Source organism: Aquarana catesbeiana, linkage group LG04 (assembly GCF_042186555.1).
Source record: "Aquarana catesbeiana isolate 2022-GZ linkage group LG04, ASM4218655v1, whole genome shotgun sequence".
Lineage (NCBI taxonomy): Eukaryota > Metazoa > Chordata > Amphibia > Anura > Ranidae > Aquarana > Aquarana catesbeiana.
In genome coordinates, this window is record NC_133327.1 from 318994201 (window position 1) to 319016113 (window position 21913).

Here is a 21913-nt window from a genome sequence, read left to right on the forward strand (position 1 = left end):
TGGTTAGTCACTTTATGTAATTTTGCTCTTTACGCATATGCACTTTACTTGAAGAATTGGATTATATTTATTTCATCGCATTTATGCACTTTGCGTTAGCGCCACATATCTCTATTTACCAGACTGATCTATTGGCTTGAATGGCTGACACAATAAAACATTTTATTAGGGTAGTGGAAAGGGTCAGACTTCTCGTCCTTCTAAAGACATCACATACACTCACCAATACTTGGTGGGTTTCCATAACTGACCGGCAGCTCTGGGGGTCTTCCACAGTGTAAAGCAGCCAGGCCTGAGCCTTTCCATAAAACATGTTTGCAACCTATAAAAAATAAATAAAAATACACATACTTTATATCCACACATACACGTTAGAAAACCATCAAGCACCATGGTCTTCGAAATCAAATAGGAAAAGTCACCCATACTTTTGTTTGTGCGCAGCAGAGACTGGCGTCCAGCTCCTAGTAGCGTTAGCACACCAGGTACACTTTGAGGAATTTCTTTCTCGAGGAGTGGTCCTACCCTCTGGCATATTTGCAATAAATGATCTGGTGCTAAATGTCGGTAATATTTTACCTAAAGAAAAAAAAAAAAAAAAAAAAAAAAAAAAAAACATTTATATTTCAACCTATAAATTCCCATTAAACACTTTTGCTTAAACAAGGATGAAAAAAAAAAAAAAAGTCTTGAAAGTGAAAAATTCAAAGTCTGGACAATAATATTTTGGTATGAAGGAATATTTGTTGAAGTATGGACATACATTTTACAGTGTAAGTTTTAAGACTTACTTTGAGGTAACCATAGGACGTAGCTTAATAAACATTTCATATATTAAAATAACTGGGAATAAGAGCAGGCAGAACATGAAACAGGTTTCCAGATTAGCGCACAATAAAAGTTGCGTGAAGCAGCATGGTGAATAACTGGTTAGCACACTAGCCTTGAAGATCTTGATATGCATGGAGTTTATTCTCATGTTTGAGTTTTTCTATCTCTGCCTTTCTACTACAAAAAAAAAAATCTGGTACGATGTCTACTGACATCGGATCAAATTGGCCCAGGCCTAGATTATGTGTGGTGTAGGAAACTGAACTGCAAAAGTATTTGGAGTACGGTCTAATCGAGTCTGTACAGCGCCGCCTTTCAACGTTTTTACGCCAGAGGAACCCTTGAAAAAAATTTCCAGGTGTGGGAACCCCTTGTTAAGATTAGCCCTTCAGGGGTAATAAAAAAACCTGCCCCTGACATTGGTGGTCAGTGAAACGAATCACCCATTACAGCAGGGGCTATTAATGTCCCCTTACAATGAGCTGAAAAAGATGATTGGTGTCATACTACTGGCTCTGCCAAGTGGCAGTGGACCTGGAACTATGAAGGCTTAATCAGAAAGCAGGTCAACTAGCCACAGCTCAAGGAACCCCAGGCAACCTCTGGAGGAACCCTGGTTGAGAATGCCGGTTGTAATGGCTTAAAGCAGTAGAAAAGGCTTTAAAGAAAAAAAAAAAAACCCCTGCAAGGTAAAGGCATAACGTGCTAGTATGCACAGCATACTAACACATTATGAAACACTTGCCTTCTTCCTTCTGGGTTCTCGGGCTCTGGGCCCTTGAATGACTGAGCCACGATGACATTACTGTGGCACAGAGCTCTGATACATACTGGTTTCTTACAGGAGAGAATCAGTGTTATAAACTCACCTACAATGCATCCAGAAAGTATTCACAGCACATCACTTTTTACACATTTTGTTATGTTACAGTCTTATTCCAAAATGGATTAAATTCATTATTTTCCTCAAAATTTTACAAACAACACCCCATAATGAAAACATGAAAGAAGTTTGTTTGAAATCTTTGCAAATTTATGAAAAAAAAAAAATTACATGCACATAAGTATTAACAGCCTTTGCCATGACACTCAAAATTGAGCTCAGGTGCATCCTGTTTTCACTGATCATCCTTGAGATGTTTCTACAGACAATCCCTTGGACTTGATGGCTTGGTTTTTGCTCTGACATGCACTAACTGTGAGACCTTATATAGACAGGTGTGTGCCTTTCCAAATCATGTCCAATCACCTGAATTTACCACAGGTGGACTCCAATCAAGTTGTAGATTCATCTCAAGGATGATCAGTGGAAACAGGATGCACCTGTTCAATTTTGAGTGTCATGGCAAAGGCTGTGAATACTTATGTGCATGTAATTTTTTATAGTTTTTTTATTGTTAATAAATGTGCAAAGATGTCAAACAAACTTCTTTCACGTTGTCATTATGGTGTATTGTTAGTAGAATTTTGAGGAAAATAATGATTTTATTCCATTTTGGAATGAGCCTGTAACATAAAATGAGGAAAAAAGTTAAGCGCTGTGAATACTTTCCTGATCCACTGTAAGCTGCATTTTTTTTTCGAAACAGTTTAGATGAGTTTTACAGCGTTTAGGACTTCATTTCAGAAGCATATATCTATCCCCAACCACAGTAAATCGTTCCATGTGCAATTACATCCCATCTGTCAGACTGTCATTGCTTTGCACAAGATGAGTGGCCACATCCACCTGGGACTCCAGCCGTAGGAATACACTGGATTGATGAATGAATGGCACCCAAACACATGTGCGTTTTGAAGCGATGGCTGCGCGATCTGGAAACAAAGGCAGAATCTCAACATTCTTGACCCTGTAAACCAAAATTTTAAAGTCAGCAGCCACAAATACTGTTCTGCCAATGACTGCTGCTATCAATCACAGCCAGTAAGCACCAAGGCCGTATGAGTGCGATGGGTTCCCTCACAAAAATCACCAACACTAACATGTATAGCACGCTGAAAAAAAAAAAAAAAAAAAAAAAAAAAAAAAAAAGGGGGGTGATAACAAACAACGTTGTTACATTAACCGGTTCAATACAGGGCATTTTCACCCCCTTCCTTCCCTGGCCAATTTTTAGTTTTCAGCGCTGTCACACTTTAAACGACAATTGCGCGGTCGTGCAACGTTGTACCCAAAAAAAATTGACGTCCTTTTTTCCCCACAAATAGAGCTTTCTTTTGGTGGTATTTGATCACCTCTGCGGTTTTTATTTTTTGCGCTATTAACAAAAGAAGAGCGACAATTCTGAAAAAAAAAAAACACAATATTTTTTACTTTTTGCTATAATAAATATCCCAATTTTTTTTTTTAAAAAACAAATTTTTTCCTCAGTTTCGGCTGATACGTATTCTTCTACATATTTTTGATAAAAAAATAAAAAAAAAAAAAAAATCGCAATAAGCGTATATTGATTGGTTTGCGCAAAAGTTATAGTGTCTACAAAATACGGGATAGATTTATGGCATTGTTTTTAAAAAAAATATTTATTTATTTTTTTAGCGGCGATCACGATTTTTTTTCATGACTGCGACATTATGGCGGACACATCGGACACTTTTGACACATTTTTGGGACCATTCACATTTATACAGCGATCAATGCTATAAAATTGCATTGATTACTGTGTAAATGTGACAGGCAGTGAAGGGGTTAACCACTAGGGGGCGGGGAGGGGTTAATATGTTTCCTAGGGAATGCTTCTAACTGTAGGGGGAGGGGACGTACAAGGGGAGGAGACCGATCAGTGTTCCTCCATTCTGGGAACACAGATCGCTCTCCTCTCACCTGACAGGCTGTGGATCTGTGCGTTTACACACACAGATCCACGGTCCGGCCCGGTTAACGGCAATCGCGTGTGCCCGGTGGACATCGTGGCCGCCGGGCACACGCACCGGGTCCCGAGCAACGCGGCGGGTGCGCGCGCCCCCTAGACGGCCGGGAATCCCAGGACGTCAAATGACGTCCACCCAGGATGGGAGATCCCATCCCAGGACATCATATGTCTATGGCTGGGTAGGGAAGTGGTTAAAAACCAAGCATGCTGGCACACCCTCCCCCATATATGCAGATGGGCTCTGAGTGGTGGTCTCCCTGAAATAATCTGATAAAGACCCTGAGCGTATGAGGATAAGAGTCCCTTGTTTGGCAAAGTGGTGTCAGCAGGCCCCCCCCCCAAAAAAAACTGACTTCATATAACCTTGTACACTAATGCCCTGGCACAGGCTTGATGAATGAAAGGTGAAGGAGTCAGTAGGCATGCACAATAGGCAGTGGAAGCGTGGATTGTATGTGAGAATAACAAGCATGTGGCTAACCTTGAAAGCCAGGCCAGTGTGGGATATGGTCCAATAAAAATGTATCCATGTATAAATTCATCAGTAAGAGCCGGTTCACACTGAGGCAGCACAACTGCCTCAGGCGACCTGGACACGACAGCAGCTGCGACTTGCAAAACGACGTCTATATAGAAGTCAATGCAAGTCGCCCCCAAAGTAGTACCAGAACCTTTTTCTAAGTCGGAGCCACTTGAGTCGCTCTTATTAGAACGGTTCCATTGTACAGAACAGAACGCGACTTGTCAGGCGGCTAAGTCGCCTGACAAGTCATCCCAGTGTGAACTGGCTCTAAGTCTGCAGAATTACAAAGAAAGGTAGAGGCACACTTGAATATACACAGTTCATTTAGCAAATGCAACAGACTGTAAACACATGCCAGAGTGGTTCAAAACACAGTGCTGCTGCAGCCTAGCCTGATAGCAGCAAGCTGTGACCACAGGTTTAGGTGTGTGTAAAGACACAAATAGCGGGGAGGTAATTGTCCCTGTGGGGTTCTTACCCTTCCCTCGCCTGAAGTCACTGAGTCCTTACAATGGGTGTCTCACACGCTGTGGTTCCAGCTGGTCAGGCAAAGAAAAGCTGCTGACATGCAGACTTGGAGATTTCCATGTGTCCAACGGTGTAGCCACTCATTTGCATGGAAAGCAATGGATCAGTTTATGTTTGGTTCTCTGCACAGATGGTGTTGCTGTGTTTGGCCACTGGAGGGAACTCTTAGGTAATTCCATGATAACGCTTGTTTCTTCAGTATAAAAATAGCAGGGAATGTCCCGCTGTTGTCAGAGATAGAGTGGGGTGTCGGGGGGGGGGGGCTGCCAGCGTCTATAGCATCGCTACGTCAACACGTTTCATGCTTTGAACAAGCACTTCATCTGGACAGTTTTGCTTATGAAATGATCATTCTTACATAGGGCATACCTGCCAATGAAAAAAATCACTTGCAACTTGGATTGCATAGCGCCATCATGTGGTAACAACTTAATACTGCCATCTTAAATATATAAGGAAAACAAGCAAAAAAGGTAAAGAATCATGCAGGGCTGTGGCGACAAATAGATCAAGAAAAACCAGAGACTGACAAATTAAGCCAAATCTCGTTAACTCAAAAGAGATTTCCCAAACACAAACTACAGTGTGCTATGCATGTTAGTGTTTTTTGTGAGGGAACCCATCTCACTCATACGGCCTTGGTGCCACATCAGTGAGATTTTTATATTTTTATAGTACTGTGCAACAATCAATAAAGTTGTATTTTTCATTGATCAATACCGTTGCGATTCTCCCATTGCTTGCAGTCCTGGGACTGCTCTGGTCCCAACCCCCCTTTTTTTCTTGCTTCCTATGGGTGCACTCGACAGGAGGGAGGGGCCAGGTGCACCAGCAGGGGACCCGAGAAAAGGATCGGGGCTGCTCTGTGCAAAACCACTGCACAGAGCAGGTGAGTATGACATGTTTGTAATAATAGAGAAAAAAAAAGCCTTTACTATTACTTTAAGACTTAGACAAGCATTCCATTTCCATATCAAAATGAGGCTTCCCAAAGAGTAATAATCATACTTCAGACCAAAGGAATCTGCACCAGCAGCAAGGTCTTTCATCAGGAGCAGCATTTGATATCAAACATTAAGCTACAGAAAAAAAAAAAAATGCTCTTAAAGTGGATGTAAACCAGATTCAAGAAATTTGAGCTTCGCACATATATCTGTACTGTTTTCTTATCTCTCTCCAATGCTTCGAGTCCCGTGGCTTTCATCTGCTCATCAGCTCTGTTATCAGCCTGATACCTTCTGACAAGTTCGCCAAGACGGCAGCCCGAAGTGTGTCGGGGTGAGGTTGTTCTAAATAGATTAGCAGACAGCTTGCCATCTCACAGGAGAGCTCTGCACTAAGGATGGGCTCAGGCGTGTTCGCAGCTCCACATGCCCGAGCCCACCAGGAAGCTTATACTGTGCAGCGCTAATCACAGGCAGCGAGACATTTCCTGATCTGTGCATGTATCACTGCCTGCAATTAGAGCTGCACAGTATAACGAAGAGAGGACCAAGGAGGAGCACAAGGGAGTGATCTCCCTCGGTCCAAACAGTGGCTACTATGGATATGGTGGGCAGTAAAGGGAGAGCAGTGCATGTTAAAAAATCTTTATAAAAGTTTATTTGAATAATCTAAAATGTACAAAAATAACTCTGACAATTAGATACATGTATGGAGCTGATCCACCAGACACAAATTAATGGGCCCGTTAATTTGTGTCTGGTGGATCAGCTCCATACATGTATCTAATTGTCAGAGTTATTTTTGTACATTTTAGATTATTCAAATAAACTTTTATAAAGATTTTTTAACATACACTGCTCTCCCGTTACTGCCCACCATATCCATAGTAGCCACTGTTTGGACCGAGGGAGATCACTCCCTTGTGCTCCTCCTTGGTCCTCTCTTCGTTGTTAGTATGCTTATTTAGGGTTACGGATACGGCCTCTATACTTGAGGAGAGGCATTGGGTGAGAACTTGTGATTGTGTGATTTACAATAAGGCATGTACTTCTAGGGTGGTCCCCCTTCCTTCCTTTTCTAGCTGCACAGTATAAACTTTCTGGCGGGCTCGGGCATGTGGAGCTGCAAACACGCCTGAGCCCATCCTTTCACTGCTCATTGCTTCCTTCTTTTGCCACTGTGGAATGGGGGTTTGTGCGTGTCTTTCCTCCAATCAGCTGTTTTGGCTGCATGCCAATAATACACTCCCAGTGCTGACCAGGAAGAGAAAATCTGATACGAAGAGCAGTTTCTAAAGGATATATACAGCTGAAGACAGCAGATTTACATGTAAAAATTATGTAGGAAGGATTATGTTTGTTTCATCTCTGTATCAGCTGAGGCTGTTCACGTCACTGGGTTTATGTAAGGGTTTATATCCACTTGGATACAAAAATTATATTTCAGCTTTCATTAAACAAAGCAGGCCGCCATATTGCTTCAACTACATGTTGCAGCATGGGGTTCCACCGCAAATCAATATTGTGGCAGATGTAAATCTGCCCAATGTTGTTTTCATTACATAATGGCAGTGCGCATTGATACCCGATGCCTCCTCTGTAGTTGCGGCTTCTGTAAACTCAGAGGACATCAAGAGCCGGGGTCTTCAAACTACGGCCCTCCAGTTGTTCAGGAACTACAATTCCCATCATGCCTAGGCATGTCTGTGAATGTCAGAGCGTTACAATGCCTTATGGGACGTGTAAAACATCCTGTGTACGATAGTGGTGAATGCAGACTGTGGAGGTAAGAAGCAAAAAGTGGGCGCACATGGATGAATGTAGCAGGTGACGACATCCAGTGTATGGCAGCAGTGATGCAGACTGCAGAGAGGGGGAAGCACATAGCTGGATGAGACAGAACGTAGCAGGAGGCAAGATCAAAATAGCTTTATGTACAGTTCTGTACTAATATAAAGCTATTATGTTAGCTATTCTCTGCTCCCCCTGCCCCTGGTGTGCATTCACTGCTTCTCTCTCCACCCCACAAAGAAAATACTGCTGCCATACAAAGACTCATCAGGGAATCTCTCCTCCTGATCTAGCCATGGGCTCACACTCTGTGCTCCCCTACCATAGTCTGATCAGCGTTGCCATAGGAAGTCACCTCCTATGGCAACGCTGATACCACTTCAGCTACCACTCTCTGCGCTACTACTGGCACGTCTATCTGAGTTCACAGGAGCAGGAATTACAAAAAGAGGCATTGAGGATCAATGTGTGCTAACAGTACTGACTGTCAGCACACATTGAGAACAACCTCACTCCTCACCACCTGTTAATCTCTAAAAAGCAATTCAAGCTTAGATCACTCTTCAGAGAGACCTAAACCTCCATAAAAATTTCAAAAGAAATAAGCATTGGACAGTTTTTCCCTTTCCCATTAAGATGAATTTCGTAGTATTACTCCACTGTAACATAAAATATAATAGCATGAAGTTATATACACTGCCATACAAGATCACCAAAAAACAAACTACCTCTGAGATGGTATTCTATTTCCCATTCACTGATCACACATCTGTAAGAGGCACTTTATATATTTACACACCAAGTAGCAGGTGTTTCTTCTCATAGGTCCTAAGGGGCTTGTTTGTGGTAAAGCAGCTTTGGAAAAAAAAAAAAAAAAATCCTTCCACAACCTATCCTGGGAATAGCAACATATTTATGCAACACAAAAAAAAAAAAAAGTGTGCTATGTGCACTTAGCACAATATAAAGTACAAAGAGTCTAGATGAACCAGGGCACATTAATGGTTTTTCTCTCAGCAAGTGACTATGGAATACGCTGAAATTTTAATGGCCGATTTACCATCTCCAATTGATTAAGCATAAATACTGTCCTACAGAAAATGCTTGCTGACATTATTATTTTTAACAGTCTTAAGGTTTACTGGAACGTATATAGACTAAAGTCACATGACTGAACAAGTGCCAATGTATGCCAATGTATTTCAGCCTTAAATCACTGAAATAACTTAAATACATACAGTATTTTCAGCTTTTTGTTTTTGGTGTATAACAGGATTCATCAAAAGACAATGTTCTCTGTAGCAGAAGAGGCAAACTGGAAGTAGTCTTAACAACTTCAGCCCCGGAAGGATTTACCCCCTTCCTGACCAGAGCACCTTTTACAATTTGGCACTGCGTCGCTTTAACTGCTAATTGCGCAGTCATGCAATGCTGTACCCAAACGAAATTTGCGTCCTTTTCTTCCCACAAATAGAGCTTTCTTTTGATGTTATTTGATCACCTCTGCGGTTTTTATTTTTTGCGCTATAAACGGAAAAAGACCGAAAATTTTGAAAAAAAAATGATATTTTCTACTTTTTGTTATTAAAAAAAATCCAATAAACTCAATTTTAGTCGTACATTTAGGCCAAAATGTATTCGGCCACGTGTCTTTGGTAAAAAAAAATGTCAATAAGCGTATATTTATTGGTTTGTGCAAAAGTTATAGCGTCTACAAACTAGGGTACATTTTCTGGAATTTACACAGCTTTTAGTTTATGACTGCCTATGTCATTTCTTGAGGTGCTAAAATGACAGGGCAGTACAACCCCCCCCCCCCCAAATGACCCCATTTTGGAAAGTAGACACCCCAAGGAAATTGCTAAGAGGCATGTCGAGCCCATTGAATATTAATTTTTTTTGTCCCAAGTGATTGAATAATGACAAAAAATAAATAAATTACAAAAAGTTGTCACTAAATGATATATTGCTCACACAGGCCATGGGCATATGTGGAATTGCACCCCAAAATACATTCGGCTGCTTCTCCTGAGTACGGGGATACCACATGTGTGGGACTTTTTGGGAGCCTAGCCGCGTACGGGGCCCCGAAAACCAATCACCGCCTTCAGGATTTCTAAGGGCGTAAATTTTTGATTTCACTCCTCACTACCCATCACAGTTTTGAAGGCCATCAAATGCCCAGATGGCACAAACCCCCCCAAATGACCCCATTTTGGAAAGTAGACACCCCAAGCTATTTGCTGAGAGGCATGTTGAGTCCATGCAATATTTTATATTTTGACACAAGTTGCGGGAAAGTGACACTTTTTTTTTTTTTTGCACAAAGTTGGCACTAAATGATATATTGCTCACACAGGCCATGGGCATATGTGGAATTGCACCCCAAAATACATTTAGCTGCTTCTCCTGAGTATGGGGATACCACGTGTGGGACTTTTTGGGAGCCTAACCGCGTACGGGGCCCCGAAAACCAATCACCGCCTTCAGGACTTCTAAGGGTGTAAATTTGTGATTTCACTCTTCACTGCCTATCACAGTTTCGGAGGCAATGGAATGCCCAGATGGCACAACCCCCCCAAATGACTCCATTTTGGAAAGTAGACACCCCAAGCTATTTGCTGAGAGGCATGGTGAGTATTTTGCAGCTCTCATTTGTTTTTGAAAATGAAGAAAGACAAGAAAAAAAAAACATTTTTTTTTTCTTTTTTCAAAACTTTGTGACAAAAATTGAGGTCTGCAAAATACTCACTATACCTCTCAGCAAATAGCTTGGGGTGTCTACTTTCCAAAATAGGGTCATTTGGGGGGGTTTTGTGCCACCTGGGCATTCCATGGCCTCCGAAACTGTGATAGGCAGTGAAGAGTGAAATCAAAAATTTACGCCCTTAGAAAGCCTGAAGGCGGTGCTTGGTTTTCAGGGTCCCGTACGCGGCTAGGCTCCCAAAAAAAGTCTCACACATGTGGTATCCCCGTACTCAGGAGAAGCAACAGAATGTATTTTGGGGTGTAATTTCACATATTCCCATGGCATGTTTATATATATATATATATATATATATAATATATATCAGTTAGTGACAACTTTGTGCAAAAAAAAAAAATTGTCTCTTTCCCGCAACTTGTGTCACAATATAAAATATTCCATGGACTCGACATGCCTCTCAGCAAACAGCTTGGGGTGTCTACTTTCCAAAATGTGGTCATTTGGGGGGGGGGGGGGGTTTGAACTGTCCTGGCATTTTATGCACAAAATTTAGAAGCTTATGTCACACATCACCCGCTCTTCTAACCACTTGAAGACAAAGCCCTTTGTGACACTTTTTGTTTACATGAAAAAATTATTTTTTTTTGCAAGAAAATTACTTTGAACCCCCAAACATTATATATTTTTTTTAAAGCAAATGCCCTACAGATTAAATGGTGGGCGTTTCATTTTTTTTCACACAGTATTTGCGCAGCGATTTTTCAAACGCATTTTTTTGGGAAAAAACACATTTTAATGCACTAAAACACACTATATTGCCCAAATGTTTGATGAAATAAAAAAGATGATCTTAGGCCAAGTACATGGATACCAAACATGACATGCTTTAAAATTGCGCACAAACATGCAGTGGCAACAAAATAAATACATTTTTAAAAGCCTTTAAAAGGATACCACTTTAGATTTACAGAGGAGGTCTACTGCAAAAAATTACTGCCCTCGATCTGACCTTCGCGGTGATACCTCACATGCATGGTGCAATTGCTGTTTACATTTGACGCCAGACCGGTGCTTGCGTTCACCGTAGCGCGAGAGCAGGGGGGGACAGGGGTGCTTTTTTTTTTTTCCTTTATTATTTTTTTGCTTTTTTATCTTATTTTTAAACTGTTCCTTTCATTTTTTTTTTTTTAATCATTTTTATTGTTATCCCAGGGAATGTAAATATCCCCTATGATAGCAATAGGTAGTGACAGGTACTCTTTTTTGAAAAAATTGGGGTCTATTAGACCCTAGATCTCTCCTCTGTCCTCAAAGCATCTGACCACACCAAGAACGGTGTGATAAAATGCTTTCCCAATGGCGCTGTTTACATCCGGCGAAATCTAAGTCATGAAATGCTCGTAGCTTACATTTTCTTAGGCCATAGAGATGTTTGGAGCCACTCTGGTCTCTGATCAGCTCTATGGTCAGCTGGCTGAATCACCGGCTGCATTCTCAGGTTCCCTGTTGAGACAGGAGAGCCAGAGAAAAACGCGGAAGACGGTGTGTGTGTGTGTGTGTGTGTGTGTGTGTGTGTGGGGGCATTCCCTCCCACTGCTTGTAAAAGCAGTCTAGAGGCTAATTAGCCGCTAGCATTGCTTTTAAATGAAAGCCGACCGCTGGCTGAAAAGAATGATACCAAGATGATACCCAAACCTGCAGACGTCACTCAAAGTCGTGAATTGCGTACCTGAAGACAAAAAAATGGTTAACAATAAAACACAGTAAACGGTAAAGTATAAAAAATTGCATACCTGAAAAGCAAACATGATAAAACATAATAACAATAAAACATTGCAGAATAGAATACAGTAAAAAAGAGCAGAACAATGAAACGACAACTATTTTTTTTTTTTATATATTTTTTTGAGTTTTTTTTTTTTTTTTTTTTACACTTTTTTTTGTAACTAACTTTTATAACTGTAACCGGTTCCAGGTTCGGGTCTCTCAAAATGCGATGGCATCTTGGAGACCCTGTGAAAGTGTGCCTAGTCTGTGCAATGCTGTACCCTACGCTAATACGCAACTAGTGAATGGTAGCGTTCAAAACATTCACAAATGCAAAGACCAGGATTGTCAGGACAGGAGGGACAATAATAGCGGGTGTCACGCCTATATCAGTGCTTGCTGCAGACACGACATCTTTTTTGGGGGGGTTCGTTGGGTAGGGGTACTCGGGAGGACATAAAAATGCCTCTCATGCAGCCGACTGCATTTGATTGGGGATGTGAATGGGGGAAGTACGGGTGCTGCAGAAGTGGTGGGTTCCCAATTATTAGGATTGGCGAATGCAGCAGGAAGGGCATTATGGGCACGACGGGCCTGTGTTTGTCTTCTTGGTGGCAGCGGGACACTACTTGTGCTTGCCACCTCACCGACCACGGGAAGGCAATCACGTACCAGGTACGTGATTATGCCTGCCCGTGCCATTCTGCCGCATTATATCTGCGAGAGGCGGTAGGCAAGTGGTTAAGCTGCCCATACATTAGTCAGTTTTATCTGCTGAAACAGCCGAATTTTGATGCATGTATGGTCAGGTTTAGTCAAAGGAATAATGCTCCACAGTATTTTCTTTCATTCAAATTCTGTTCTGTACAGGAAGTCCCCGAGTTACGCCCGTGTTACGAACGACTCCTACTTACAAACGGCCTCAATTGCCAGCCGCTTGTGCTCCACGCGGGTCCTGGATACCTTTCGAGCACCTCTGGACATATCCCACACTGCCGTACTACGCCCCAGATAACAAATGCCCAATACATCTCACATCCATGCACAGGCGGCAGTTACATTTACAAATTCAGTGTTGCGACTTACAAACAAACCTACAGTATTGTGTAACTTGGGGACTGCCTGTATTAGGTCTCATGCACACTGGCACATCCCATCCAGTACCGCTGCCTGCATCCTTCAAAACTATGAGAGGCTGAACAGAGCACAAGTGGTACCAGCGTTTAGGCCAATATGCACCCTGAACCAAATGCCCGAAACAGACTTCTTGCATTACAGGCATCCATCCCTGGGAGCAAACTCCTGTAAACATTAGTACCACTCGGTGCTCTGTGCAGCTGCAGCAGCTTTAAGCATCTCAAAGTTACAAGCTACAGCAAGGCTGGACGGTGTACCTATGCCTTTCACCCGCATGAAAACAATGGAATTTCATGTATACGAGTTACACAGTCAGTGCGCATGAGGTCTTACATTCCAGGCAACAAATAAAAGCAATTTAGATACTAAAACGTAAACCACAACCCTGGGCTACAGCTGGGCTAGAAACTGAAAGCTCACTCAAAATTTGCTTACTCCACAGGTGTCAGAACACCTATTGCATCTTTATTGGAAAGCACCTTAAAAAGGATAAGTTCACCTTTTTACAAAGAAGAAGAAATGCACATTTTTTGCAGGTAAAAAAAAATAAAAATGGGCACCATTTTTTGTAGTAGGAGCCTGTAAAGCATTGCACCAACGATCAGAAGATCACTGATGTCATGCAGGACTCCTCCAGACCTGTCAGTGAACCTGCTTGCTTGTACTGGTAAGCAGATACACTGACGGGAAGCATCAATGAACTACCACAACGCCGTGGTAATCCATTGAGAACTACAAGCCGACAGCCACTAAGGCTTTTGGGACTTGTAGTTTTGCATTCACAGTGCATTGTAAATGATTGACCCGGCTGGGCGGGCCATGCTCCGCACAGCCAGGTTTTTTTTCTTTCTTTTTTTGACAACAAGCTGGGGGAGAAGATCCCTGCTAGCTGTCTGAGTGGGGGAAGCAGGGACCAGGCCTTTCATAACATGTTACACCCTGAATATGGATGTAACATGTTGTGAAAGGTGAACTTATCCTTTAAATCTGCCTACTAAAGCCATAGTGATGCAAACACTGCACAAACCAAGCTGCTACAATACATACATTTCTCCTGATATAATACTACGTGACCAGCATGTTGTATTTGTAATGTTTTTAATGCTTGGTGAAATCTTTTCACATTTCACAAAGTAACCAAATGTAATACAAAATGTCCTGATGTAACTAACACAGGTTTATTAAAATGTAGATACTAGACTGATCATTGGAATGTAAAAGGCATTACATTATTATTTATTATTATTATTATACAGGATTTATATAGCGCCAGTTTACGTAGCGCTTTACAACTTGACATTCAAATTTACATAGTTTTCAGTATTATGGGCTGATAAAAACTGTACAGTACTGGTCTAAAAAAGGTTTTTTTTTCCAAGTAAAAAAATAAAAAAAAAATGATGGCATTCTCTGATGCAGCAACTCCAAAGCATGCCTCATTCACACAGAGCAATTATATCTGTGCTCCGTGTGGGACTGTTGACACCCGCACAGGGAAGCATAGGTGTCCATGCACAGGGCATGGATGCAATCACCCTGTGAGAACGAGCCCTAATCTTGGATGGTGACCAATATTGGATTAATTTGTGAAGATATTAAATCACAAGATCAGCCTCTGATCAAATATAATGTAGAACACCTTGTCATAGCCGGGTATATAAATACCCTGAAAGTGCCCATTTCATTAACCACACTTAGTGTCATGGCCCTCTAATCTACATATGGGGGGGGATATAGAGCCAATGGTACACAAAAAATTAATTCAAATTTTAACAAAAAAAGTCATATGATCATAAACATATCTTTTTACCTATAGCTAGTACTAGTCAGTCAATCCCAAAAAGTCTAGATAAAAAAGGTATATTTACAGTGGAGATGGAAAGTTTTCAGACCCCCTTCAATTTTTTACTCTTTGTTATATTGCAGCCATTTGCTAAAATCATTTAAGTTCATTTTTTTCCCTCATTAATGTACACACAGCACCCCATATTGACAGGAAAACACAGAATTGTTGACATTTTTGCAGATTTTGTAGATTTGCAATCGCGGGTGCCCGGCGGACATTGCGGCCGCCGGGCATGCGCACCGGCATGTGCGCCCCCCCAGACGGCGGTGAAGCCCAGGATGTCATATGACGCCTGCCCAGGATAGGAGATCCCTCCTGCAGACATCATATGAATATGGGTGGGAAGTGAAGTGGTTAAAAAGGAACCCCTCTCCAAATAAAAAAAAAAAAAAAAAAAAAAAAACACGGCGTGGGGTCCCCAAATGACATTACCGTCTGGGCCATCACAAGGAGTAGGGCCTCCGGATGACATCACCGGTGGCACCACCCCTTGGCTATATAAGTCATGGCACCCGGCAGCCCTAGCATTACACCGGTAGAGCGTGTCAAGAGAACATCGGAGGAAGAACAGAGGGAGAAGACAGCAGAGAGAGGATAACTGGCAGCGGTAGAAGACAGCAAAGAGGGGAGACCTAGCGATGAAAGAAGTCATCAGTGGTGAGAGAAGAACCGGAGGATGAAGACATCTCCAGAGGGAGAAGAAATCGTATAACTACTTACTTTGTCAAAAACCTGTGTACTCTATTTTTGGACATTTTCTTTTTGAGTGAATGGGTAGAGGTACGATGTACACCATATTCATTCACATAGGATGGGGGGCTAGGACCAGGGGGCCACCCCTTGTAAAAGGGGGCTTCTAGATTCCGATAAACCTCCCGCCCGCAGACCTCGACGACACCCAGGGTTGTCGGGAAGAGGCCATTGTTCCCATCAACATGGGGGTAAGGTGCTTTGGGGTGGGGGTGGGGGTGCAGTGCCCTCCCCCCATGTTGAGGGCATATAGCCTGGTATGGTCCAGGAGAGGGGGGGGCTCACTCGTCTCCCCCCTCCCTTTTTTTCTGACCTGTTGGCCTGCATGCTCGGATAAGGGTCTGGTATGGGTCTTGGGGGGGGGGGGGGGGGGGCACTCCACGTCATTTTATTTTTTTTTATTTTGGAGTGGGGTTCCTTAGCGCGCAAGTCTCACCGCAAGTCGGATCATCACAATTTGACTTCTGATGCGACTTCCATTCAAAAATCAGTGGGATCTCAGAGAACCATTGATTTTCACAGGTAAAAAAAAAAAAAACGCTCGACACTGGTGTAATGTTCACTGCTGTTATTCTACTTAAGCACATTTACAGATCCTTTCCCACAAATGTTATATAGATTTATAATATATGTATTTTCCCATATGATATGTCTTTACTCAGATATAATGTACAATCTAAATGACTCTTTCACTTGTACATCATCTACCACTGTTAAAATCTTGTACTATGACCTTATCCATAATAGAAACCATTTGTGAACAAAAAAAAAAAAAAAAAAACAAACAAACAAAATGCTTGACACGGCTTAATGTTTAGCAGCGTCAGACGTTTTTACAGCTCAACAGCCTCTGCTACTAAATGCCCAGGCTGTTGTTTTTTTCTACTGCCCCTAAACGCTTATGCCTCCAACAGTTTATGTGTGCATGGACACATAGGCTAACATTTAGTAGCAGTTAAAAAAAAAAAAAAAAAAAACCACACGACAGACACCTCAAACAGCAGCTGTAAAAACGTCCTTTGTGCATGAACCCTTAGATGTGGTGGCTGCATTAGTTTCCTTTTTTTAGGGTTTTCCCTCTGTTTTTACCTGGTGATCTGGTCAGTAACACACCACCTGTATAAGAGTGCCCCTACTCTGGATGAAGGAGCACAGGCGTCACCTTTGGACAGCAGAACTGTCAGTCTGCGTGCAAGGAGTGGTAGATATACTAGCAGATTTAAATACACTAACAAATTTAAACTGAAATCCAGATAATACTTTAGCTGTTACAGCATTTTTTTTCCTTATAGGATAGAGGTTTTACATAAATAAAAGCTGATCATTGTAGGCACCCATCAGTGTTAAATGGTTTCTCTCATCCTTGTAACTGCAAGAGAGCTTGTTGTTCTGGAAAAGAGCAGATTTACTGGATGGATCACCAGATAAAAAAAAGGTAACTAATGCAGCCCTCACACATCTAGGAATTGGTAAGCTGCAATATAATAAAATATTTGCTTTTTGGTTTAATACTGCTTTAAAAAAAAAAAAAAAAATAGTTTACTCTACCCATGTGATGAAGAAGAAAGAAGAAGGAAGAAGAAGGAAGAAGAAGGAAGAAGAAGGAAGAAGAAGGAAGAAGAAGAAGGAAGAAGAAGAAGGAAGAAGAAGAAGAAGAAGAAGGAAGAAGAAGGAAGAAGAAGAAGGAAGAAGAAGAAGGAAGAAGAAGAAGGAAGAAGAAGAAGGAAGAAGAAGAAGGAAGAAGAAGGAAGAAGAAAGAAGAAGAAAGAAGAAGAGAACTCCAGCGGGGGACTGGAGAAGAGGAAAAATCGAGGCCGCTCTGTACAATTCCATTGCTCAGATTAGGTCAAGTATACCACATTTGTTGTTTTTGTTTATTTAAAAACACACACACACCTTATAATCACCAACAAGGACTGAATTGCTGTGCTCCCAAAAGAGGTCAGTGGGCAAACAAAACACCACCAGTATTACCCGTTTCCATGAAACAGTTTTTTCCACATTACCAATTGTGTGGGAGGTTGTCATTTAAATAGAAAAGTGATCAGCACAAATGTGATATCACCATATCCAAGTCCAAATCTCCTTAGACTAACAGAATCACAACACCTTACATTTTACACTGCAAAGATATAGGTACGATAATATAGCGCTGCTATGTTTCAGGAGAAATTCCTGGTAAAACTTACATTTTTCAGGGTACCTGGGCACAATTAACATTTCTAGATGTTCCGTATAGCATAACAAATCTTAGCTTTTAAAGTTCACTTTCACTTTAAGAGAGCTTCCAAAACAATCATTAAGACAGCCAGCACCCATGTAAGATTGTTCACTAGTAATCCAAAAAGTAGGCAGAGTAGCGATATTTTGCCTACAAAAACAAAAAGCTTTAAAAAATACCTTCATTGTCTTATGCAACCATGCAGAACAGCAGAATTAGCGCCACTCACAGTCAGCCATAACATTGCTGCCTCCCATCACACATCCAGCACCACCATCGATCCCAGCAATCTTCGCTTACATCCTGCACCTTCGATTCCACCTCGTCAATGCACTCACAACAGTGGTAGATCCGCCAGCATTGGCATGGTTGTGTGATCAATTTGCTGGTTCATAGATCACACAGCCCCAGTAGCACTTCGGGCCGGTTCACACTGCTGCGTGGTGCGAGATCGCATGTGATATGAACCACACGGCAAATCGCATTCAGACTAAACTTGCACAGGACCCTTTTTTTGGTCCACACCAGAATTGGATCGCATGTGTTCACACCTATGCGATCCGATACACGTCCGAATTGTCAGTTCGCAGTGCGTTATGCGAGCTGAAATGGGGACATCATTAACGTATTGACACTCCCCACAGTAGGCACATGGCAGTGTGAACTGCCGTGCGAGTTGGGTGCAATGGGAGAACTCGTAGTGGATTTGCAGGGTTCCTGCATTGCACAAGTGTGAACCACTCAGTAAAACCTACTCTTGTACTCTCTCCTCTGAATAAAAGAAAAAGTTACAGTGAGGGGAATTTATCAAAACTGGAGAAGACAGAATCTTGAGCAGCTGTGAAATGTAATCGGTTTCTATCTTCAGCTTGTTAAGTTTTAAAAATGAAGTAGTGTGGTTGCCATGCTAAAAACTGTTCCAGACTGTGTCAGTGTTCATAAATTTCCCTCATTGCTTCATTTTTCCTAGAGATGGGAGAACATTAAAATAAATCAAAATAAAAAAAAAAAAAAAAATTATAAATTTATCTCTCTAATAAAAAAAAAATATATATATATATATATATATATATATATATATATATATATAATATATATATATATATATATATATATATATATATATATATATATATATATATATATATAGTTCAGTGCAAGGGGACGGTCAGTGTGTTTTACGCAAGATTAAAAAAAAAAGTTTTTTTCAGTTTTTTTACCAAGAGGTATTTATGTGTTAATGTAGGATGAAAAGCACAATGGGCCCTATATAGTTTCTTGGCCCTACTATAGGCACAAACAAATAATGTACAAATTTGGTATTGCAGCAATGTCAGGAGTACAAGAATTTATTTTGGTATTTTTTTGGTGGTGGGTAATGTTTATTACAAGAAAGAGGTAATTTACAATATCTGCTTTTCTCTAAGTATAAAACAAGGTTTCACTGTATGAAATTTGTAATGTGATTATTATTTTTTTTTTTAAACAGCATGATTCTTTTTGGATTACTTTTTGCTGTGTAGTAACTAGATTAGATAGATAGATAGATAGATAGATAGATAGATAGATAGATAGATAGATAGATAGATAGATAGATAGATAGATAGATAGATAGATAGATAGATAGATAGATAGATAGGAAAATATTCAGACCCCCTTAAATTATTCACTCTTTGTTATATTGCAGCCATTTGCTAAAATCATTTAAGTTCATGTTTTTTTCCTCAATGTACACACAGCACCCCATATTGACAGAAAAACAGAATTGTTGTTGACATTTTTGCAGACTTATTAAAAAAGAAAAACTGAAATATCACATGGTCCTAAGTATTCAGACCCTTTGCTCAGTATTTAGTAGAAGCACTCTTTTGATCTAATACAGCCATGAGTCTTTTTGGGAAAGATGCAACAAGTTTTTCACACCTGGATTTGGGGATCCTCTGCCATTTCTCCTTGCAGATCCTCTCTAGTTCTGTCAGGTTGGATGGTAAACGTTGGTGGACAGCCATTTTTAGGCCTCTCCAGAGATGCTCAATTGGGTTTAAGTCAGGGCTCTGGCTGGGCCATTCAAGAACAGTCACGGAGTTGTTGTGAAGCCACTCCATTATTTTAGCTGTGTGCTTAGGGTCATTGTCTTGTTGGAAGGTAAACCTTCGGCCCAGTCTGAGGTCCTGAGCACTCTGGAGAAGGTTTTTGTCCAGGATATCCCTGTACTTGGCAGCATTCATCTTTCCCTCGATTGCAACCAGTCATCCTGTCCCTGCAGCTGACAAACACCCCCACAGCATGATGCTGCCACCACCATGCTTCACTGTTGGGACTGTATTGGACAGGTGATGAGCAGTGCTTGGTTTTCTCCACACATACCGCTTAGAATTAAGGCCAAAAAGTTCTATCTTGGTCTCATCAGACCAGAGAATCTTATTTCTCACCATCTTGGAATCCTTCAGGTGTTTTTTTTTAGCAAACTCCATGTGGGCTTTCATGTGTCTTGCACTGAGGAGAGGCTTCCGTCGGGCCACTCTGCCATAAAGCCCCGACTGGTGGAGGGCTGCAGTGATGGTTGACTTTCTACAACTTTCTCCTATCTCCCGACTGCATCTCTGGAGCTCAGCCACAGTGATCTTTGGGTTCTTCTTTACCTCTCTCACCAAGGCTCTTCTCCACAGAAAGCTCAGTCTGGCCGGACGGCCAGCTCTAGGAAGGGTTCTGGTCGTCCCAGACATCTTCCATTTAAGGATTACGGAGGCCACTGTGCTCTTAAGGAACCTTAAGTGCAGCGGAAATTTTTTTGTAAACTTGGCCAGATCTGTGCCTTGCCACAGTTCTGTATAAGCTCTTCAGGCAGTTCGTTTGACCTCATGATTCTCATTTGCTCTGACATGCACTATGAGCTGTAAGGTCTTATATAGACAGGTGTGTGGCTTTCCTAATCAAGTCCAATCAGTATAATCAAACACAGCTGGACTCAAATGAAGGTGTAGAACCATCTCAAGGATGATCAGATGAAATGGACAGAACCTGAGTTAAATATATGAGCGTCACAGCAAAGGGTCTGAATACTTAGGACCATGTGATATTTCTATCTATCTATCTATCTATCTATATCTATATCTATATATCTCTATATCTCTATATCTATCTATCTCTATACGCATACACACATATACACCATTTTTGACAACATTTCAAAAAAGCTGACAAGGCCATGGTATAGCTAGAATTCCCTTTTAACAAAACTCTAGAAACATCTAGAATCCAAGGAGACCAGTTGCTGGAGTTTTTGGGAGAAGAATGTTGTCCCATTCTTGCCTGATATAGGATTCTAACTGCTCAACAGTCCTCAGTTGTCTGTCACATTTTTCATTTCAAGATGCACCAAATATTTTCAATTGGTGAAAGGTCTGGACTGCAGGCAGGCCAGTTAAGCACCCGGACTCTTAGGCCCCTTTCACACTGAGGCGCTTCTAAACTGCCAGCAAAACACTGAGCGCTGTTGAAGAGCTTTTCAGGTGCTTTTGAAGAGCTTTCCATTCATTTCAATGGAGAGGGGCATTTTTTCACCGCACTGCCCCAGTGTGAAAGCATTCAATTATTTTAATGGAAATAGGTTTTTGTGAGCTTTTCAGGCACTTTTTTTTTAGCATTAAAAGCGCCTGAAAAGCGCCTCAGTGTGAAAGGGGTCTTATACTACAAAGCCATGCTGTTGTCAAAGATGCAGTATGTGGTTTAGCATTGTGCTGAAATAAGGAAGGCGTTCCCTGAAAAAGACATCTAGTGGGTAGGAAAATATGCTGCTATAAAACCTGGATATATCTTTCAGCATTGATGGTGCCTTTCCAGATGTGAAAGCTGCCCATTCCATACGCATGAATGCACCCTCCATACAATCAAGACACAGTATTTTGAACGGAGTGCTGATAACAAGCTGGAAAGTCCTTCCCCTCTTTAGTCCGGAGGACGCAGCATCCATGGTTGCCAAAAAATAAATGTAG

The 21913-nt window shown here is 41.4% G+C and overlaps 1 protein-coding gene across 4 annotated transcripts in view; it reads right to left on the reverse strand.

Annotated features, from left to right (window-relative positions):
* The window catches only part of PHIP (PHIP subunit of CUL4-Ring ligase complex), a 262408-nt gene that overhangs the window by 224479 nt on the left and 16016 nt on the right, over positions 1-21913 (reverse strand). For all 4 annotated transcript variants that reach the window (XM_073626842.1, XM_073626841.1, XM_073626840.1 and 1 more), the window contains exons 5-6: positions 429-579; positions 224-322 (exon numbers count right to left, since the gene is read on the reverse strand). In XM_073626842.1, coding sequence (XP_073482943.1) covers positions 224-322; positions 429-579 — 250 coding nt within the window. The remainder of the gene's footprint in view (positions 1-223; positions 323-428; positions 580-21913) is intronic.